Raw genomic sequence first — 23,915 nt, forward strand, 5'->3', positions numbered from 1 at the left:
TAATGTTTCTTATTATTTGCTAATGCTTAATGTTCATGATGCTTGGTATGTCACCTCGAACTTCTCTGGTCAAGGGCGACAGAAATGTGGCGGCTGTTGGAGAGGTGGCATTGACTGGAGACAGAGCTGCGGGGCCGAACCCAGGAGATGTTCTCTTAATCTGTCTGATATAGAAGAATGTGCTGTTTATATAGATATATAGATAAGCTAATCAAATCAGTGAAGGACTTCTGTAACTAGGGACCTCCTAATTTCAATAAAAGAAGGATGGCGGGAGGTGTGCGTCAGAACGTGTTGGAGATCTGTAACTGAGCACATCTCCCCGTTCTCCTTGCAAGTAAAATTCAAAACTGCTGTCTTTGCCTCATTTGTGTTTCTCGTGTTTCAGGTTGTTTGAACCTAACAATACTATCTTTAAAGAAAATTCTACACCAAAGAAATGCTTTGTAAAACAGTACACTTTTCAGAAACCAGTGACCTGCAGAGCACTCTGGCATAAGTTCACAACCTGACACCCAGACTACAGTACCCACAATGCACCGCGCCAATCGGCAGGAGGTTCGGTTCCGTTATGATGGTCGCAGATTCTGTTGGCTCGAGCCACAGAGCTAGATATGAGGAGCGTGTTGTCGAGGCCGGGTAAGTTCGACTCTCTTACGGTTCAAATTTACTTTGTTCGTTGTTTGAACCTTTCATTTTCACTTCTTGTCGGCGCTGACTCGCGGTTTAAGACAAACGGACTGACTCTGGGCCTCCCTGGGTGGCCATTCAAGGCTGTATACAACTTTTTAAGATCAAATATTCCCAGTGATGACGGTCCCTTGACACCCTTGCGCACATGCGTGTCTGTGATTTCCGAGCGTCACCTGAACGCGCCGCTAGATGGCACAAGAAGCAAGACAAACAGAGTGTACATAAGAGAAAACTTAAACTGTGTATAAAATAACTTATCAAACGATCCATTATCGATAACTTTGTCACGCCACATTTATTCAGCCCAGGCTGACATAGCGTACATTTGTTTTACAGCGTTTTCCATGGAGGGGCGCGTTTTAGGGGTGGAGAAACATGTCACGTTCAGGGTTCACTTTACCCAAAACTTCGGGGAAGTTGTCATTGAGGAATCGGACTCGTCCTGTTGTATTTTAACCCCCGTGTGTGGGTGCAGACCCCAGCTGACAGCTGCAGTGATAGGCGGAGACTGTCCCGAGTCTGGATTTGAAATAATTAACTTTTTGGGGAAGACGCATGGACACATGTGTTACAGATCGATTAGTGTTGGACTGAAACTCCTCATTTTCACACAAACAGCGCAAACAACCTTCATTTAAATGATCTGTTTTTCGACACATCATGGTGCACAAATATGGTGAGTACCGATCATGCTTAAATCTCCCTCGCCTGATGAGGTCTGGGTAAAGTTTTGGTCAATCGCGGTTTTTGCTGAGTTTTGTGGGCGATCATGAATTTAAAAAACCAAATCTTAAACGCAAGTGTTCAGTGGTCCCATAATCTCTGTTATAATCCCACGAGAAAGGCGCTATTTTTATCCTCAGGGGATTTAAAAGGTGGACCAGTGTAACAGAAGATTGAATAACTTCCTGGAATCTTGTTTCTTTCATTTTTATCTTGTCTTTCAACATAATAATGTAGAGGATCGGGTAAGAAACTGTGAGCCCGTAGATTTACCACTGTGATGTGCATCATCATGTGTGTTTGTGTTCCTGCCACCCACAGGGTTCAACAACTAGCTGTACACTCATGGTTAACCAAAATTAGGAAAACAAATCTATATAACAAACACTTTATTTATTATGTTGTGTTCAGGTTACATGCCAATGCATCCTTTTCCTGTTTCTTGTTATAGTTAAGTGCTCCTTTTTTGTCACTAATAACAATTTACATAATCAGATAACATATTTGCAGACAGAACATGAATGGACTTTGGTCTTTATTTTTTCCTGTTTGAAGTGATAAGCAGATTTCAATACTTTAGAGATGCCATAAATTAATTGTGCATGTTTCCTTGTTTGAGAAGAAATTACTGTTGTTGTGTTTTTTTTTAACAGACACAGAGCGAGCAGTAGGGCTCCTCAGACGGTACCAGGCTAACCTGACCAGTCCAGACGAGCAGACCTTGAATAACAGCGTGGGCAAAGTGTCTGCCATCTTGGGCAGCCAGCTGTTTCAAGCCCTCCTCGGTAAGGAATAAAAAATCCTATTAACTTGTTTGTTTTGTGTCGAGAGGGTTGTAGGAATCTGCCTCCCACTCGGATTACACGTCACTCACATCTGCACAGGAGAATTCATCGAAATAACACATATCCTCAATGTTGAGCTTTTATTTTGGTCCATTTATGGTTAGCGTCTACATGGTTGGCGGTAATTGGCTGCAGGAGGACACAGGATGTAGCACGAGTCAGGTTGTCTTCATTAGACTGAAAAGTTAACCGAGTCAACATTTTTGCCAGTTAAGTTTATGAAAGAGGGCTTTCAGTTTACCCCACAAAGGTCTGCTGTATACCCCCCCAACATGCTGACATTGTAATGAAATCTTAGCAAGGCCATAAACAACATAGTCCATTAATAGACTGTTATTGTACGGCCAGGCTTTTCACACTGTGGAGGAACAGTTCTCCCATTGACTTGGACAAAACAGCCTGTTTTTGTACCATCTACTCATAGTTCAACGTCATATATGTCATTAATCAGAAAAGCCAGAGTCTTGACGTGGCACTGATTTAATGATGCTAGACATAAGCTTAAAGCCATAGCTTATCCAAAAAGTAAAAGTCACCGTTCGTGTGGTCAGTGCTGCCGATGGAGGGTTGGACGGGGAGTTTTATTCCCTAAACACTGTTAGAGCTTCAAAAATAAACTGTGCTGGAGACAAATTGACTTCAGTGCAAAGAGAGGAAACGCGGACCACTTTTATATATAATAATATAATACCTCCCTACCCTCCGGTAGTGTCAAATACTCCCTGCCATTCACACGTCCACACAAATAATGTCGTTTACACGGTGTTTTTAAATTGCAATCGAAGTGCGGGTTAGCCTTCCAAATCTGCATTCCAAACATTCCTCACCAAGAATGTTTAGTCAGAGGCTGACTGGAAAATAAACGGTTATTGGCTAATGTGCCGGGCCCTGAAAGACAGGAGGGCGGTGGACGAAAAAGGCCCGTGATTGGTGCGTTTCAGGTGCAGATGAGATGTTTAGCACACTTAACCTCTACTGTATACCCTCAGTGTCACGTGATCCTGTCATGTTTGAACAATCTGGGCTGCATTCCTCACTATGCTGATAGGTTTTACAGTGTTTTTCCCTGATCAGAAAGTTGCTGTCGTCATGGTTGCGTTACGTTGCAGTGTTCTGTCTTCCAGATCTCTTCCAGCTTTGATATACTGTGGGAAGTAAAAGCCTGCTTGGTGCAGTGTGGGAAGTTTTCATTGCTGGCCGCTTGATTGGATGTCTGCATGGTTCCGCAGTCACGAACAAAGGTTGCCTTAACTGTGCATCCATCCTTTTGTTCCAGTGTACAAACAGGCAGTGGGAGGCTGGGAGGGGGCACGCATGCAGACAGATGCATGTTAAATTACAGTGCACCCTAAATGCCAGGGAGTATTTTACCAAGGCTGTGACAAGGGGCTGAGTTGTTTGCCCCGCCTTCAAATTGTGACCCAGTTTCCTTAAAATGTGTTATTCTAGCTAGCTGTGGGTTGCTCATGTAAAGCTCCAATGGTGTGTTATTTTGGGGTTTCATCTGCTACGCTAAAGCAAATGGTGACAAACAGAAGAGGCCTGCAATACGCGTAGACATGTTGACCCTGCAGAGGGGGCAGGAAACTCCCCTTGGTCATGAAAAAACAAGCTCAGTGGCCAGAGCAGACCAGCTCCATATCGCAAATAGAGCTCTAAGAATAAGTTTGGTGAAAGACCAGTTTGTCTCTTCTCTTCCATCGTGGGGAGTTTACCCTTCCCCTGCATCCATGACACTTGTAACTCCATCACTCTTTCCTTCCAGGCTAAAGTACTGAGATCAGGATTCACAGCCTGCAGAAAAGCCTAACATAAGAACAGGAATCACCTGACACCAAATTGAAATCCTTCTGGGTTAAACATGCTCTGACTTTTCTTTTCCCGTTAACAAGAGCTTTCCTGCACCTTCTCCCTGGCCTACTAACCTGTGCAGGCATTGTGTGTCAGTGTGTTCTGGGCTTTTACCGCAATCTATATTCCTAAATCTGCTGCTGGGCCGATAGAGATAACAATCCAAAAAGAATGTGCTTCAGGTGAGGAGCCAACGCTGCAAGCCTCAACAACAGGCAACATCTTTAATGAGTTATTTACCCACGATGAACAAGATGAACAAGGACATTAGAACAGAGAGAGCCCAATTTGATGTTATTTACTGGTTAATCCTCTGAACATAGTCTGTGTCTGTTGGAGAATCTCTGCCGCCCTTCAGGGGCAGGCACAGAAACGCTCCGTCGATTCTGTCGTTAGATGGAAGCACGAGGAGGTGAGCAGACTCTGGCGTTCGGGATCTCTCCTACGTTGTCACTGGCGACGTTTGGAGCGTTCCTGTGTGCCAGGATTGCACCTCAGACGCTGGTTGAGCAACAGAACCTTAAGATGACTAAACAATCGCTGTGCGCTGTGTGTTGTTTTGCTAAAATCGAGCGATAATAAAGTATCATGTTCGTGTTTGTAACTGTGTGTAGTTCCGCGCGCCTGTGTCCGTGTGTGTATAGGGATTTGTGTTACTGAGTTTGCTCTTTAGTCAGCTGTGCAACAATCTCCCCTGCCCACACATGGCTTCACTCCTCCATGTTCAGACACAGTGATGAGTCACATGCTCCATTCTTACACTTTTGTTCTCACAGTGCCTTCTTGTGAGATACAGACTCTTCTCTTTGTGTCTCACATGCATTCACACGATGTGCAACCTCGTGTCCTCCGTCAAAGATACACAGCATTAATTAAAAGGTGAAACATTGTTCAAAGATGTCGGAGGTATTCTTTTTTAGATTAATTTGTGTCTCGACTTTGAACATTGGGAAGCTGACGACCTCCTCGGCAACCTCTTTATGTCAACAATGCAGTAATCAGGCCGGAGTGAGACATCAGCAGAATTGTCCCTGCGCATTCCCATCAAAGGGTTGCCACCCACAATAGGTGACCACAGGATGTAGGCGCGCAATGAGGGAAGAGGTGACGAGAGGAGAAGGGAGGAGAGCGGAGCCTGCTAAGGACAGAACTTTGGAAACGGTGTTTAATTCTGGCGGAAGCGTCAAAGCAGGATCGAGTTATCATTAAAAAGCTACGCAGATGCTATTCGATGGTACATCCTGTCCTGCCTGTGGGCGTGGTCGCCTACACGTTATCAAAATACTTAATACGCTTGGATGCCTTTGAGTGTGTGCGTGTAAATAGGATGTTTGGTACCCTGACCGGTGTAAAAATAGTATAGTTAAAGAAATCATACCTTGATCCTGAGGGAAGACAACAATCAAGATAAGAGCATTTGCACATGTGAAGATGTAAACAGGCCATTCTCATGTGCAGGTCACCCAGCGTAACACCACGGCAAATGCGAATGGTCAATTACTGCTTTTCCACCAGCAAAGTGGCGTATTTATAACACATTATGAACATGAGGGCCCCAGAATAACAGTCACAAGTAAATGTTTGTAATTATTCTTGTTTTTTCACAGATATTCAAGAGTGTTACGAGGTGACCTTGCAGCTGAATGAGGAACAAACAGTGGTGAAGGAAGATGCGTGGGAGGTAATTTTCTTCTTCACGCTACCCGGCATTTGCTTAATGTTTACATTGTCTGGGGCGCCGGGTCACGCCGTTGCCTCCTGGTGCCTCGTGGGAGCCGGTGTGAGTTGTCTCACTCTTTGACATGGATGAAACGTTGAGTCGGGGCGTTTGTGACTTTAGACCCTTGTGCAAACAGTTGGGATAAGAGAAGCAGGTAGAAATGGAACAACGTGCGGTTGAATGGTTCAACGAAACTCCAAAAACGCTCTCTTTCTCCCTGTATCTGTTCAGGTGAGTATCTCCTTCAACGTCAGGATCATCACATCCCAATTATAGCTTTTTATTCACATATGTAAATGCCGACCAGCGTGCTGCTGACTGACATCGTCAATGAACGTCATCAACATAGAGAAAAGTTATTAGCCCTGATTGCTATTTGTTCATTTGCAGGCTGATCTTTGGAGGAGACGTCTAGCTTTGATTATGACATTTTCTGGACCCATACCGCTGTTAAATATGTTCCTGATGTAAACCCAGATGTGTTGCGTGCCGAGTCGTTTAAATTTACCACAACATCACCTGAATGGGGACAGGAACTGGCCATCGGAGGATTTAAGTCCTGCTGGTGTTGAAAGATTAGCATTTTTGAGTGTATTGTAGCACAAAAGCTTTTCCAGTGAGGCAGAATTCAGAATTTCTCTGGAGAGATCAAGCAGGCAGATAAAGGCCATAAAAAGGAGGGCTGTAATATTTCATAAGGAACAACATCAAGCACTCTTTTATAAGTATTTTTTTGGGATCTGAGTTTGTTTTAATGACACTATCTGACCTTACGTAAAGACTCACAGTGGCGACACAGAAGAGAGGTGGCGGCAGCTCAGGTGCTGATGTTTTGATCCTTGACCCCTGCAGTAAATCCGACGTGCTGTAAGCCAATATTGCCATTTGGTTTCCATGCCCAGAACCTTTAAATAGCACAACTTTGTAAATTCTGTTAGATATGATGGAGCTGGGTGAGTTAAGATGCTGCTGATTTGGCAGCTTTAGGCCATAAGGACAGTGTTTGAGGTAGTGACGTACTGCTCATTGCATTGTAAGCTGAAAATCCAAAAAAGGCTTGTTTTTATTCAGGTTTTTTTTTCTGCATTTCAGATGTAAGCAGGGGTAACAGCTACTTTCAGACTTCATTTTTATAATTGCATCCTTGATTAAAGCTGTTCTCCAGTGAAGCCCTTGATTGATTACTAATTAGTACATAGAGATGTGATTTCAACCCCAACACTCCCACCAGGAAGGACTTAGAACTTTCTAATTCATCATCCATCAGTGCAGGGTTTAAACATACACTATCATATCATTAAAAGGAGTACTAAACCCTTTCTGAGTTTTAAATTAATTTTCACCATAATAGAGAGTTTGTGGTAAAATGACACAATGCAATCTTCATCTGAGCTAAAAACTTTAATCTAACATTATTCCTTGATGCCTTCACAAGCCCATCCTGCCAGTCAATCCCCTAATGGCAGAATGTTTTTGAAATTTAAGTACTAAATCTGACCTGAACTTCACACATTCATGTGAATGCACGACCCATTCACAGTATTAAATGGACGTTTCCTGTGGTGGTCAACTTAGTGACTGAATTCATAACCTGAAAGTTTGTAGTTCTGTTCAGCAGACTGATAAGGAGGTGTTAGAGATGCAATAGGTAACGTGTGCACTTCGCTGTGGTTGTGATCACACCGTGCTTTTGGAAAGGCTCTAACCCATCGACTGACGTGTGAACTTTATTGTCTCGCCCTGCGTTCTCGTCAGCAGAGGTTGAGTCTGTGTAGCAGCACTCCTGCACCTCCCTTCATTCTTCCTTCTCTGGATCTCAGCTGCTTCTGCAGCCCAGGAACGGTTCTGCAGAGACGGAGAGAGGCAAGTTTGAGAGCTACTTAATGGACACCCTGCGAGGCGCTCATCAGTATTCTAACCATGCTGTCACCTGAGTGGAGGGTGTCAGGGAAACTAAATGAGTCTGCAAATTTCCTGATTTGGTGCAGAGTTGCAGGCGGAGTGAAGAATGGCTCCTTTGGAAAAAAGAAAGAAACACCGGGAGAAGTTTTTTCTTTTTTTGTTTCACTAAATGATTTCATTAATAGAAAGCAATTAGCACTTTGATGGCAAGAATTTGGTATTTTTATTCGTGCAAGGAACTTAACACAGATACAGGTGTGTGTGTGTGTGTGTGTGTGTGTGTGTGTGTGTGTGTGTGTGTGTGTGTGTGTGTGTGTGTGTGGTGTGTGTGTGTGTGTGTGTGTGTGTGTGTGCGCGCGCGCCAGTTGACCTGCCATTCAGTGCTGCCATATGGGAATGGAGTTGTCAAGAATAACACTTTGCAATCTGAAAAGAACAACACACATTATATCTCATCTACACTGGCACATAAATGTGGTCTGCATTCCAAACCATTACGTAAGAATATTGTGGGATTTGTGATGCTTTTTTTGAACTGGGCTTGATGTTATGACAGGTAAACATTATACATTTAAGTCTGCATGTGTTGGGCTGTGTGTACATTTATATCAAATCTACATTTGGCCTGAAGAGATCGAGGCGCCTCTTGGAAAATCCTCTGTTTTGTGGTAATGTGCAGGTTCCCATCAGTGCCCTAAAGTCTGCCCTCTGCTGTCTGCTAAGGGTCAGTGTGCTCTGAACTGCAACAAACATAGAGGTTCTGGTATGATGTCATCACATTTTGTGCATTTCTTATTTTCACATGTCAAGAAGGATGAGCTAAATGAAGTATTCTCATGTCTCTTCACATATTTATCCATTTAAATTGGTCAAGAAAGGTGCTTATTTAGGCGTAATGCGGTTTTGTCTTATTCTTCTGCTCATTGTGCAGCTAGTGAGGAAGGAGACAAGACAGCACTGGCAATGCTAATTATGAATCTACAGGTGTTGAGTTAGCAAGGCTAGAAACAAGTAGCAAACGTGTATTAGCAGTGCAATGCAGTGGAATTTGCATGTTCTCCCTGTGCCTGTGTCGGTGTTCATCAGGTGCTCCCACAGTCCTAAGACATGCACATACGTTAAGTTCGGAAAGTTTTACTGTCCCTTTGAATGAATGTGTGATGACCCGCTCAGGTGTGTATTCCTGTCACTTGCTAGGGCGAGAACACCCCTCACTCTGAATAGGAAGGTAGTTGGGACCGCCTTATGCATGACTGCAAAATGTGTTTTCAGACTAAGTTTAAATTTGATATTGATGACTGTCAGTGAGTTGCGGCGCTCATTACTGATTATTCTCCTAACAGGGCCGGAAGGACGATGGCGTGGAGGAGGAAGAGGGTGTGTCCCGTGTGCGAGTGACCAGCAGAAGGAGCCCTCACAAAGTTGAGAGAGTTTCAGGCTTGGTGACTCGCTCCCACGTTGATATGCCCGAGGTAAGCAAACCGGCCTGGTCATCAGCTAGTCAAAGGTCTTTGCTTTCTCTCTTCTTCATCTGCTCCATGTAGACATCAAAAAAGCAGCAGCGTTTATTGCAGGTGGATACGAACAATCCACAATCCTCTTGCTGGGACACATTGGCCGTGACATGTTTGGCTTTCATAGTCTCATTTCTATATTCAGTATTTTTACAGCCTTGCCTTTTGAGCTGATTTTGTTATCAGTAGCAATGCACGCACCCCCCCCCATGCATACAGTAAGTGAGTAATCATCTAATGCTATTTTTATTCTGAGCGCAGGTCACACAAATCTAAATCTGGAGCATAAACATGCATTATTTGCTTTTTTCAGGGTGTGGCCAGTGCGCCACTTAGATGAGCACTCGTCACTCATCCTTCCTGTGAAAGGGTTGTATGTCATAGAGAAGCTCTTCCTTAGTATTATGAAGCTCATTCACGTCATCCCATCTCCAGCACGACCAGCAGCACATGGCTGCACAGCTGCTTCAGGCTTTGGTTTTTCAGCTGAGCCCTCAAGTAGTGCAGTGGATGGATGGAGGAGCAACAATCAGGGACTTGGCAGAGAGGGAGACATGTTGGCTTTGTGCACATGGTATGGAAGTGTTTATACACGCATGTTGGCATATGTGTACAATGGCAGCGCAAGTTGATTAGTTACAATTACATGTTTTTGCTTTTCTGCAAATGAAGGATTCCTGAACTCAGAATTCTAATTTATGTAATCAATACATTTACTGATGAATGCCCAAGTTTAAGACGGGGCTTTGAATCGAGATGAGGCAGAAATGAGTCCAGGCTTGCATTTGGGTTAGGCTGTATGAATGGAATATAATGTAAAAGGCCCCACAAAGATAGCTGTGTAAACCTTTGTGTGTGTGTGAGAGAGAGAGAGAGAGAGAGGGAGAGAGAAAAGAAGGAAGGAAAGAAAGAAAAGAAGGGGGTGTGTGTGGAGAGAAATGTGGTGGGGGAGGCTGGAGATAGAGAGAGAGGGAGAGAGAGGGGTGGCTGAGAGGCGAGGGCCGGTGCAGTGCAGAGCTGGAACGGACACCCAGAGCTCAGCCTTCCGCACGTTGCCATGGAAACCACATTCCTCCCCCGCCTGCATCCCTACAGACTGCTCTGTCTCTTTTTTTTACTGTCTCTCTATCTCTCTTTCTTCTCCCTCTATGCTTTTCATTCCTCTTTTAATTTGTGTCTCTGTTTCTCTCTACTTTTGCCGTTTTTACTCGCGCCGCACACGCCCATGACGACGAACACTCAGCAGGCACATTGGCTTTGATGCAGTGCGCTCTCTGTGTCAAGGTGAATGGGTAATTGCACCGTTTATTGTGCATTCCGGTGCACATGGACACATAAGCATTGCACTGTTTTCGCAGCATCTCTCTATTTTTACTCCCCCTTCTGTTCAGCAGCGTGCTTCAGCAATGCCCCCTCTAGTCATTGCATCTGCCCACACACAGGGCACCTTAGTATCCTTTCTCCAGAGTTTTGAGCCCTGTCATGGACCCATAGCCCACTTTTTTGGATTTTACAAGCTGCTTTTACCTTCACGGCAAAGTCCACATCTTGTTTTTAATTTTTTTGCACATCTACTTTAAAGTTTGTAACTCGCCATCTTGTGGTACTCCCTCATTTCCTCTCATTTTGCTCAGTATGTGTGCTTCTCTCTCTGATTATTCCATCAATTGGAGTTGCTGTATTTGGGGTTTATGGTGAAGCAGCTGTTCTCCGCCACTGAGGCCTATTAATAGGAGACTTAGCCTGTATCTTTTTGTTTGCTGCATCTGCATCACTGGGAGAGCCTCGTGGTGGATCCTCAGCAGGTTAAATGGGCTTTTAGCATCCAACTGATGATTATCTCTCATTCTCTCACTCTGAATGTCTTGCAACGCGTCTCTCTTTCCGATGCCATCCCCCCACATTTACACATTACTGAGCCGTGATTCACCGATTGAGTGGAAGGTTTAGCTGCAAAGATTCTCCTCTATTCTCTCTGCTGAGATATCAGCATATATCTGTTGAGGGGATTCTGCCTCTGTGAGACTGGAAAGTCTTCCTGACACCCTCATGCTGTTGGTTAACGCTGCCATAGAGCAGTTTAGAACATGCTGAAATGGAGCTGCCGCTTTAAGACTGGCTCACTACCTTCGCCTTTTATGGAGCTTCATCCGGTCAGGTGACAAAGGAGTAGTCACACAGCTTCTCAGAGAAATGCCTAGAAATGACTGAAAAGCTCAACACATGCTCTGTGCAGTAGTTCAGGGGGGGTTGTGGTACTCATTATCATTGTGTGTGTAATTGTGTGTCTGTTTGTTGCAGGGCTTCCAGGTGGGTTTATGTAACGTGGGGTCTGCAGGCTGATGCTGAGTGCTGGGGGGGTGGGGGGGGGGTTACAAAGTTGAATCTGTTTAATAGCAGAGGATAATTTCCTAATTATGCCATAAATCATGGTTCTTTTGTATTTCAGCAGAAGGTCAGAGGAAGTAGAAGCTGTTGATCCACATCTCTTCAGTGCAAGATATTGTTGTTGTTGTTTTTTTTTTACCACAGACATAAAATTAGATCACATGTCATTTTATTTGAATTTTCCTTTTTCTTTTTTCTTTTAAATGGCTATTAATCTCTGAATTAGTTGGAATTGAAAGGAAAAGGGGCATATAACTGAGGATTTCAGAGTCCTTAGCCATGTAGTCATTCCTAAATATCTGGTTCATGGGAATGGTAGTCGCATATGAACTCTAATATTTTAGTTGGATTAAAACTCAATAATAGTGGACAGTAATTTATAGCTATAAACCCACATCACAAAATGCTACAGTATATACCCTAAAAACATCTAAGTTGAAAATTTTAAAAGTTCATTTTAACTGAAGGCAAACTGTGTCGGCTTGCACAATAATTATCACCCCATTATTTTCAAAGCAAGATCAGAATAGCATGGTTTTATCTCACCTAAGTAATGTTTTATAGCATTATTAGAAGGAATAATATTTTCCTCTGCCATACTACGGCTACATAAACCTGTGATTTTTAGGATTTATGTTATGTAATATTTAAAGGGAGAGGGTATCGTCCTTATGAGGTAACAGGCTGCACACCTACTCATACGCCAGGATGTACCGTGGCCGTTCTGTCCCACTCTACACCCTTTATCGTGTGCATCCTGTTCTTCAGCATTTATTTTCTACCGTGAACCCTGCTAAATCTGACAGTGAATCTAATGTGGACATTTTAGAAAAGAGACAGAGGAAGGCGACGGAAACATGTGGCCGGTCATGTGTGCTGTGATCGATATGCTTCCATCGTCCTTTCAAGCTGCTGCCTCAAAGCCCCGCCTCGCCGCTCTGATTGGCTTCAGCGGGGTCTGTGGCTTCATATGACAACCTTACTTGGAGCAGGCAGCGTTGCACAGTATGCTCAGAAAGGCTCAACTTTCTCTGGATCCTCTGCAGGCTAGGGTGAACACCGCCTGTCTTTGTTAATGCCGTGGTTGGGACTGATCATGCCGTGTGTGTCTGCAGGTAGGGATGATGTCGGCATCCCAGAAAAGCATTGCTAAATTTCACAAAGCAACACTGATTCTGTACTATCTACAGACACTGTGTGTTAATATATTACTGAGGTGCCAGCATCTATATATGAACACAATGCAGACTCTGAACAAATACATTCTTTCCCTCATGCAGACACACCCAGCTCATCCTCCGTCACATTTCATTAATAATGCATATATGCAGGGCTTTAATGGCGACACCCGAGCATTCCCTATAAGTTCTCTAAACGATAAACCTTTGCCCTCCGTGTCAGAATGTCTTATATCTAATATATCTTTTTCTGATCAACCCACAATTTCCTATGCATGCATAATGGCCCTGACGTGCTCCGTTGTATTACTGGAACATAACTGCCACAGATACATGAAAGCTATATAGTCTCTCCTTCACTTTTCTCCACGCACGCGTTCTCACTCTAAATCCCTCCTCCACCCACTCGAAAAGCCCAAGCGTGTAATCTCGTTGGTTTTGTACACATGTGTTGATGTCATCATTGTGAACATAAACTCTCACCCCTATGGCGCTCAAACGAGGTTCGAGAAGTGCATTTTTTCCTCCCTCAATGTGTTTATATGGACTCAATCCAGCACATGGGCAGATAACATAATTCAGCAGCAGTGCCGCTGTGCCGGTAGCAATACTAAAAACAAGGAAGAGGGACAGAGAGTGTGTAGTAATGCGTGGCAATTCAAATACGTCTCTGCTGAGAGGCAGGTCTAGCGATGCCCAGGAGGAAACGGATTTTCCTCTGCTGCACCTGCTTCCACCGTGAGATTATTTACAGACGTGTGCTGTGACATAGAGCCTCAGGTTGTCAGTCATCGGTGCAGGAAAGCTGTTAAGGCTTCAGCTGAATGAAAGATGACTGTGGAAGTGACCAGGGACAATCCAGTAGGAGAGGGCTGCTCAATCAATGGTGGGAGTCAGCTGCATCAAACATGGGTTGGATTTATCGGTCCAGGACCCAAAGTCAAGGTGAAGGTCAGCCGGCTGCAGGTTCTGAATTCCCGCATTCCGCGCCGACTGGAAAGAAACAATGCATTTATTTCCTGATTTGAAACGCAGCACTGGTTATGTGGCAGGGAGGTTTTTTGGTGTGTGTCCCCTTTAAGAGCAGACTCAGTCCTGTTGGTGCTGCTGCTGATGGCGGTGCTGCCAGTTGATTGGCTGTGGCTCTCAGGGCTGAGACGCTGGAGGGATGCTGCTACGTATCCTCAATCTCCCTCCATCCCTGCCCCTCTCTCTCTCTTTCCCTCTCTCTCTCCCTCTCCCCCTCCCTCCTTCTCCCTCTTGCTTGCGCGCATCCCTCTGAATAATCCACATCTAGGGCAAACTGGCTGAGAGGCGATCCAGTGCTCAGCTCCTCTCTGCAGGCTGAGAAGAGACAGCGGAAGAAAGACAACGATTTTCAACGCAGGAGGAAAAACGTGACATTTTTTGACAGACCGGGAAGATCAAGATTTACCTGAAGATTTTCTTTTTTTCGGATAACATTTATTTATACATATTGTTTATATATCTATATATATTTGTACACACGCATATAGATATTTCTATATATACATATATATATATATACATTTATTCATGTATATATCTGTATTTGTGCTTGTCTGTTTATATTAATATTTTTATATGTGTTTGTGTGTGTAAATATATATGATATATAAGCAAAAGATTATATCTATATCTATACGAATTTATATGAGCATCACTGTGAAGCTAGAGAAGCAAGAGGAAATTTCTATCATCGGGGCTGGTCTCTGATCGTGCGGTCGTATACAATATTTTCAATATATCCTTTGATCTTCTACGTCAAGAGGACAAAGACTACGTGCCCATTTTTAAAAAAATTGTTTTCCTGTTGCTGCTTTCCATCCCTCTCGGCATAGATATTTATATTTTTTACATTCCAGAGGACCAAGGAAGGGGGTAGGATTCGATGACAAAGGGAAAATCTGTAGATATTCCTGATTAGCGTTATTTGCGTCGGCATTAGCAGTCTTTCAGCCGATCACTGCGTGTTGTGTGAGATCTGACGAGGCAGCAGAGACAGAGTGCCACGCCGCTCAGCTCAGTGTCAGCCAAGCCTGCACGGCCAGCATGCACAAACACCACCACTGCTGCAAGTGCCCAGAATGTTATGAAGTGACCCGTATGGCTGCCCTGCGTAGGATGGATGCCCCGTCATATGGAGGAGACTGGCAGGCTGAACCCTATGGATATCCTCCTGCGTATGGGGGAGGCCAGACCTTACCTCCTCCAGCCTCAGGGGGAGGTGGAAGCATGGGAGGAGGAGGGGGCACTTTGGGGAGAAGTAAGGGCAAGATCATGTCTGGCGGTGGACCCGGAGGCCCGAATCCAAAGGGCCAGTCCAAAGGTGGGCCAAAAGTGAATGGCAACAACTCCAGCGGACAAGGAGGATGGTGGCCCGAGTGTACCTGTACCAACCGGGAGTGGTATGACCAGGTAACTCATCGTCTCTACTGTTAGAGGGCTTAGCCCGCTCAAGCTGCGCTAAAACGGATCTATTGGTATCAGCCGACGTTACTGCTGCTAGAATTGATTTGGGAATTATAGTTGGTATCCATGCTACATACAGCTGCTGACTGTGGTTTTCTCGGTAGATCATGTGAATAGCAATAGAGCCGTTCCACTGCAACCGCATGTCAACGCTGCTCATGGACTTGATGCAGATGACTAATGCTCGTGGATTCAGCACACCTTGTGTATCTCAGTAAATGTTCCCAAAGATGCAGTTAGCACAGGCCCAAAAATGGTGCGTTTTCATTCAGTCAAGCAGCAGGATGATTAATTTAGCATTCGAGCCTCACAGGCCAATATCGCACAGTTGTAGCAATTTGTTTGGAGAATGCAGATTTGTCGACATCAGCTCACTGTAGAATTGTGTCTCGTTAGTTAAAATTCGAGGAAGAGATGATGAAATCGATATCCAATCGCAGTTCCGTCCCCTTTTGGCATCCGTTTTTCAGAAAGCCATTTCCCTTGGAAAATACGGAATGAAAAAATAGAAATGCGGCACTAATAAGTTCAAGCACTGTCTGTTTAATACGCTGCAGAGCGTGAATGAAATCACCTGTTAAATCACCCACATGTTGTTCCCTTTATCTGCGATCATTTAGACACATATATAAATTACAGTTGATAAAAAGGTCAGAACCACTTGAGAAGTGCAATCTTTAATTAAGGTGCATGCATGTGAGCATGAGTGTGAGCCTGGGGTGGGGGAAGGGTAACATGGTGAACATTAGATCCAAGGAAAGGTTGCTGCTGTGCATGAGCGTGGATCTGTGCAGACGCACATTTGTAGTGAGGGGCTGCTGCATTGGCCGTAAGTCCTCCATTTACCTCTGATCTGCTCTGGAGTGGAAACATATACGAGCCGATCCAAAGAGGGAATCTAAGAAGGAGCACAGGGGTAAAATGGAGGCTAAAATTTTTCGTGGCAGCTGCAACCTGGCTGATATCAGCAGATTGCTTCAACCAACGAAAAATGCTTGCAGGGATGTATGTTTTCCCTCAGCCTCTTGTGCTATTAAAATCTATTGAAGGTCCTTTTTTCTTAGCCGATACATCCAGACCAATCAGGCTTATTTCACTCGTTTGAAAGCTCACAATAGAGATGATTATGTAAGTATTTACAGATTGCATGGAGGTTCATCAGTGTGTCTGCTTAATTTTGTCTTTTCACTGCTGATTTATTTTATAATCAGTTTAGAACATTGCGTCTGTGTGACAAATCTGTTTTATGCTATTTTGTTATTCATGCGGGGGCCGTATTTTGTATGACCGCCCCAGAAGTTTGTAAAACGCCCTGAGGAATCCTGCAAAGTCCTGTTTTTAAAGATGTAATATCCACCTTAATAGACCTCCAGGGAAATGATCCAGCCTTCATGGTTTCTGTCCCGAAATGTCCCCTGCACATTGGAAAGGAAAGAACACAATTATGGCAGAAAGAGCCACAAAGGATGATGGGGGGAAAGACAGCGGTCAGTGGGGTGAAGTGCTAACGTTGAAAAGGCGAGAAATAAGCCAATAAAAGCCGGCAGTGGGCCGGCAGAGGGGGAGGGGGTTATGTAAGAGCAGACAGTTGGTGGTGCTGTCAGAGTGAAAGCAAGCAAGGCCCTGACACTGTGGACAAGCATCTGTCTCTTAAAACAAGCTCGCGTATGGCCGATCCGTGCCCCTTTTCCAGTAAATGGCTGCATGGGATGGCATGCTTGGAGATGCGCAGTAGCTGCCACCCCCTCCCTCGAGGCAATTCTCAGTCACCATTGCTCATCTTTTGGTGGGAAATGCGAACGCTACCCTTCCCCCACTACCTGAACACGCACAGGATGAAGGGGGGGGGGTTACGCACACCCGTTACATATAGGGTATAGTAACTGTGAATGTTACCTGTTTGTGAGGAAATCTGCACACCTCAAAACATAACGATGCCATATTTCCCCCCCTTTTGTCATCTGTTTATTAAATGCTTGTGATGCTTTTGTTGAGAGCTTGCTTGGATAATCGTGAATGATTCCAGTTGGGATTATAAGAACATTCTTTAAAACAAGAGCTTTTGAATATAAATCTGAGAAAAGTAGAGACCTCAGTCTACTGGGAGCTTTAGTCAGAAAGCTCCCTCTTCTCCCCTTAGGCTGCAAGCTGTCTTTGTGTGTTCTCCAGCTCTGTGCCTATGATTAGCTTTAAATATTAATTAGATTTTACTTTATTTATTAGCATCTAGATTTGGTCCAAAGTGCAGTGCCAGCCTCGGTGTTTGTAGCAGGCCTCTGTGGTGGATGCTTTAAATGAACGCACACGTAAGGTAGGCATGTCGCTCCTGTATGTGATCATGCCTGGTCATCTGTCAGGACTGGATCGGGGGGACGTTTGCACGGATGTATATCTTTGTGCATTTCTTTTACACTCACATTGACCTATCGGCGTCATTGGTCTGGGCATCTGTCTGATGAAATTTTCGTTGCTGTGATTTGATTTGCCATTCCTGTTACAGCAATACCGAGAGTAGCAGATGGGATTTACATGTGCTACATGTCCAACCGTCTTGAAGTGGCCTCCCTGCCGGGATCGTGAAAGGACTTATTTCGAACCTGGAATATTCTCATCAGCTGCAAAGACATTTATCCATTAAAGACAGGAAACGGATGAGTGGAATGAAAACACACATAGCCCGTTTCTTTAATAGTCAATTATGAATGACGGGAGCCGTGATTAATGGTGGTGGTGTGAGAGGAGCTGCTCCAGTCAGTTCATTAGTGCCTGTTTTCTCTCAGGTTATGAGACATCCAAATAAAGTAGGTTGGCCTCTGTGCATTCAGCTTCGTATTGGTGATTGTGTCCTATAAAGTAGTTTTTCTGCAGCAGCGCAAAATCAGTATTGTAGAGGTTTTATTAGTTACTGTAACAGTCAAAGCATAGTCTTTGTGTTTATCTCTCACAATAACAGTTCTTTTAGGTATTATGTTGCATTGTTCTTTTTACAGGCCACCTGCAGTGTAGTAGGAGTGTGATTTATACTACTAGTATCCCTCTGTTTCTCTCTCAGCCTGGAAAATTGAATGCTCGCAGCAGCGTTGTGACATTGGTATCATAAATGGAAAGGAAAAATGGGTTGGATGCATCTGCTGTGCATAAGGACAGGATGTGGCTCATCAATAAGTTCATAGTTTTACATTATAGAGACTATGGGTGACTTATATGACTGTCTGGAAGTGACACTCACCAAAAAAGGCCTGAATGTTTTTAAAATCTATTCTGTGTCTTGTGGCAATCGACCCTTTTGGCTCTATGTAACACCGTTTATAATTCTAAAGAATGATGAATATAGTTTACAAATCACAACCTTTGAGCACAACACTTTCAGCATTACCCCCGAGTCACATAATATTTAATCTCTTTGGATCCTGCTCTAACATGATGTAGTGACATTTCCTCTTCACCCAACACTGCAAAAATTCAGTAGGAGGTGAAAACAAGCTGAAACAGTGTAATTACTCCCAGATATTCATCTGCATCATAGCAGTATTCCACAGAACACTGAGAAATGTTTTCAAAGCGTACAGACAAGTGCTTCACAGTCTTGTTTTTTAAGAAAACATGCATTACTGGAGATTATTTCAAGCATTATTTAGCATATTTACGCTGTGTGCAGACAGAAAACATGTTGGTCATGCATAAATGCAGGCCTTTAATGTGCATAACCAATCTAACAGTCTGTACTAAAACACATTTCTGAAAGCTGGACTACTCCAGCCAGATAATGCAGTTGGTTGTCGGGCTACTGGTATTTGCTAAACAAATTCACCAGGACTGGCACTCTGTATGCAACCTGAGCTTTGCATCTTACACAGGTTACATTCAAAAATAAGTGTGGAACAAACAGAAAAAGAAATAGAACAAGATGAGGAAAACAGTATTATTAGGAGGAACCTACCTGACCTTCACCACTTGACATGCTAGTATGCTACTAGCTAAGTTGTTTAGCAATTGTTTATTCTATGATGTCATAGGTCACTGGTAAAGGTCATGTATTAGTGAGTTATGTTATGCCCTGTCTAGTTGGTCAATAGTTTCTATCAAGCAACAGCCGTCACATGACTAAATTCACCAAATGACCGGAGTTGAACTCTTAAACCGGAAATCCTCAACAATTTGTAACAAAGACATTTCTTCCCCCAAAAGTGTTTCTTGCCCATGGAAAGTTGTGGGTAAAGGGAGGCTGGTGAATCATGGGAAATGCACTATGAAACAAGCGAGACAAGGTACACTGCAATATTTATATGCACTTTGACAAAACTTTGCCTTTTATGCTTGGTAAGAGCGGGTGGGGAGGGTGCGTCTGGGGAAAAGGCCAGTGAGATGATGACGTGAGCATTCAAGAGAGACTTTTAACAACCCAGACACGATTGTGGGGGCCGGAGAGCTTCTGTGATGAGGAGCTGCTGTAGCTGTGACCCTGGAACAAAATCTGCTGTTATTATATATCTAAAATCCAGGAACTGGTCACAGCAATGTGGCTGCAGCCATGTTGATTCAAATAGGCTTCCATACAGTTAAGAGTGGCAGTCTAAGCTTCAGACTGTGTGCGAGTGGAGGCGTGCCCCCTGCTGGAAACCGAGGCCACTGTGCCCCTCTGATCCATATGGTCATTGTTAGACGCCAGGGCTGAACCCGTATCAGCTCGCCTGGACTGTTCAGGCTCCTACTGCCAGCTCAGGGAGGGGAGGAGGGAAGAAAGGCGGAGGGAGGGGCGCGCTGTTTGTTTGCTTGGCTGCTTTTGTTTTATTTAGGGGTTTTTGCTGATCACAGTAGCGACTGGCCCAGAAATGTGAGCGTGTTGTGCAGGGCAGAGTGGACTCCTGATTCAGCAATGGAAGCTTCAGATTCTCCCTGAAAGTGTGACAAATGCAGGACCTGTAGCGTGGCCCTCTGTGACAGGAAGCTGACATTTTCAGTGTTTTGCTGTTTTTATTTTAAGTTTTTATTTTATCATATTTTCCAAGAATTCTCAGCAAGGGGTGCCAAGCTCCATCCCCCACATGCTGCCGTGGAACATGTGTAAATCCAGCCAATCCCGGAGTAGAGCTGCGGCCTAAACTTTCTGACTCCTCTTCCTTTTCGTGGAGGAGTGTGGGAGCTATAAACAGCACTTATAATGATGTTTTTTCCTTTTAGTCATCCAGCGCTCTGCATGAGCTGTTATTTTGATAACGCTTTACCCTAAGATATACGGTAGTGTTTAGTTTAAGAAAGAACACGTCCTGATGTAGAGTAATTAATACAAGTATTAATATACTTACATCAGTGGTTCAGTAGTTTATTATTAAATGATAACAATCAGCTGTGGAGAGAACTGAACCCAGGGCCATAAATATTATAGTATTATCTGCATTTCCACCACAGTAATATCCTCAGGAGAGTAATAGCCAACACTTTGCTGTTTGTGTTTTTTTAATTGTGTTGAACAGTCAGTGAAACCCGAAACGTCCTGCTCGTGTGTGCATTATATTAAGAGGCTTCCCGTGGCTCAAAGCGTATAATCTCCCTGTTTTAAATGGCCGTTTAATTTGAAACATCTGAGGTGGCATTAAGTTGGTAACTAAAAACAAATGGAATTAAGACTTTTTTTAAATATATGGAGCTGTATTGTTGAAATATTTGCAGCAGAGGGATGCTATGTAATACAGATGGGATGTGCCATTACATTGTTTAAACTTCTATGTGAAATATTTGCATTGTTTAACTTCTTTATATGTGTTTACCACATTATGACATGATGTTATTGAATGCCATTGGTAGGTGTTTGGGCCTTCATAAGAATATCTTAACCCCTATAACCGCACTGTCACTAGCGATTACTTGGTTTCAGCTTTATGATTTGATAATTAACAAAGTACTCCAAGTTAATAGTGAGCAAAAATTCTCTCACAATCACAAATTAAAACACAGATATTCATTACTGGATTCAGGGGACTACTCTCTGACTACTGGGTGATTTCTTAAAACACATTTGTGCATCATTTGGACTCCTATTGTATTTTCTAAACAAACAATTGTAACATTTTACTTTAAATGTCTGTGCCTACATACAGTATGTATATGCAGCAGGGACGTAGACACACCTGTGTTAACTGGACATGTGGTCATTGCTGAGTCTGAGGTGGCCAAGTGTTTGGTTCTAAGATCATCGTACACCCTCGCCCACTCCTGTGTGTGTGTGTGTGGGGGGGGGCATTTGGCTGAGCGGTGCATTTCTCACCATGTGTAGCTGCTCTGAGAGCCATCTCTGTCTAATGCATTATCCAAGCAGCCCTTCAGCCATTTGGTCTGGACTCTGATTTGTGTGTGTGTGTGTGCGTGTGTGTGTGTGTGTGTGTGTGTTCATATCTATCATCCTACGATGCCCTTCTCTTTACCTCTTTTTTTTAATACGCTGCATGAATCAAAGACTGCAGCAGAACCGCGGCAACAGCGACTTCAAACATCTGTTCCACACGCATCAAAGCTGCTGTGCTGAAGATGTGTAGCGATTAATGTCAAACTAATAATTGTTTCAAAGCTAGTTTGATAAGACCTGCCATAAAGCTGTAGAACCTCTGAGCCATCAGATCTGCTAAATACTAATAAAAAATAATATAAAAGCATGTATATTCTAAATATAAAGCCTCTAGTAATGGCAGTTAATGGGTGGAGCCTGTCTGCATGTGAAGTAAACATATTATATACATAGAGGAGGCTGCAGTAATTTACAGTACGTTTGGTTCACATAGACTTCCTCTCTCCCCCATGGTGGCAAATGTTTTATAGACAGTCGGTTGTATGCATAAAGATCTCTGAGATCTCGTGCTGTTAAATATGTAAAAATATCTTAAATATGAAGGTGATATCTGAAAGGCCTCGTCTCAAAGTCAAATACAGAGGGATGAAGGCATCTACATTCTCTCACTCTCTTATGGACATAAACAAAATAAGCAGTCCCAGCCCAATATATTGCTTTTTATTACACTGTTGAGTACATATCTGCCTGGAAATTGCTTTTATGGATTTATTACTTTCCTTATTCACCGTTTGTGTGTCTGTGCACTTTCTTTGACTCACACTGCAGCCCAAAAGTCGCCAGTGGAGACCAAACCACAGGAAACAGCGTGATGTAGCATAAAGTGTAGTTGCCGGCCACACTTTCACTCTTGGAATGATGATGTATTGTCATTTACAGCTGCTGTTACTATCTTTTAGGATTTGGCATGTCAGCTTTGTGCGCTGACTCTTCTGATTGTGCGTGGGATTTGGGTAATTGAGTTTATCTTTGAGTGGCAGGCATGTACAAACATATATACTGTATTTAGAGTGTGGGGGGGGGGGCTTCCCACAACATTTTAAGTACCAGTAAACTGAGAAATGCAGAACTGCAAATTATTGCCATTTTCTTTGACATGCACATTCTGACCGACATTATACAACCAGAGTGTTTTCAACTGTAGTATTGAATAGGTTTCGCAAGATCTGATTAAAACACCCAGGCCGGTGTTTAAATTATTCATTACTTTTCCTTTGGCTACGGCCTCTTTTTCTAAGTCATCACTGTAAAAAAGAAGCTGCTCTCAAATGACTTTACTTGGTAAAATGAAGATACAGTAAATAAAAATGAAATCAAGGCGAGCCCGCAGAGATGAGCCCTTCCCAAACGTGCACGAGCGAGGGTCTTTTAAGGTGCCAGTTTACATGTTAGAAGGTAGGAGATGGAAAGAGAGACGAAGAGGTGAGGAAATGAGAGGTGTGGCGTAAAGAAAGAGAAGCCAGTGAAGAAGGGTGATGAAAGATGAGAGGAGGAGGAGGAATAGAGGGGGAGCGCGGCTCAGACTCAGCCCTGTGCGTTGCCATGGTGCAGGCTCAGTCAGAGCTGCACAGTAGCTTTGCTGCTCAGCTAGTTAATTACCCTCAGACTGCAGTGTTGACGTGCAGCGAGCCTCTTTTTCTCTGCTGCACCGACGTCGAGCATGAGTCAAGGGAAAATTTGCCCTTTTTTCTCATCCTGAAAAACGCATCTAAAATGCATTCCAGGATAAATGCGCGGTGAACAGTGCTACCGAGTCGGCTCTGCTGCATCAGCCACGCCACTCGTAATAAAAAGATCTCTTCCAGCCCAGAGCTTCATTTTCCGTTGACTGTCGCTGCTCACGACGGCCTGCAGATCCTGATCAGCCTGCTTATAAAACCCAATATGGGCCATTGTGGATTAATATTCACCATTAAAATTTTCAATTATGTAATCAGCCAAATCCGAGCCCTGCATATGCTCAGTGGAATATCTCAGCGGGCAGAGAGGGGGGGGAGGGGTGGTACAAAATGTGAAGAGTGATGCAACATGAGTCTGTGCACCTAGAATTCAGATAATTAGTGTGTCGGTTTGGCCACGGATCTTGTGTTTCTGCTGCTGCAACCAGATAAAAACTATAAAAAAGCTTTTGCTGTACACACAACAGCGGCGTGTATTTCAGCATAGGCAAATAAATTGTTTTAATACTTCCTTTCCAAGGACTTATGTCCTTTAAAACAGGGAACAAATCAGATGTAGATTTGTGTCGTGTCTAGTAAACATTAG

The 23,915-nt window shown here is 43.7% G+C and overlaps 1 protein-coding gene across 6 annotated transcripts in view; it reads left to right on the forward strand.

Moving 5' to 3' along the window:
• Nucleotides 1–542: 542 nt before the first annotated feature.
• dlg3 (discs, large homolog 3 (Drosophila)) overlaps nucleotides 543–23,915 on the forward strand; it is a 53,953-nt gene continuing 30,580 nt past the window's right edge. For 2 of the 6 annotated variants that reach the window (XM_029846995.1, XM_029846996.1), the window contains exon 1: nucleotides 14,406–15,253. In XM_029846995.1, coding sequence (XP_029702855.1) covers nucleotides 14,888–15,253 — 366 coding nt within the window. In that variant the 5' untranslated portion in view covers nucleotides 14,406–14,887. Of the gene's footprint in view, nucleotides 640–1,087; nucleotides 1,370–2,069; nucleotides 2,202–5,719; nucleotides 5,794–9,077; nucleotides 9,207–14,405; nucleotides 15,254–23,915 lie in introns of those variants that run through there. The other 4 variants (XM_029846993.1, XM_029846994.1, XM_011610458.2 and 1 more) reach the window with 3 other exon arrangements.

This window comes from Takifugu rubripes, chromosome 14 (assembly GCF_901000725.2).
Source record: "Takifugu rubripes chromosome 14, fTakRub1.2, whole genome shotgun sequence".
Lineage (NCBI taxonomy): Eukaryota > Metazoa > Chordata > Actinopteri > Tetraodontiformes > Tetraodontidae > Takifugu > Takifugu rubripes.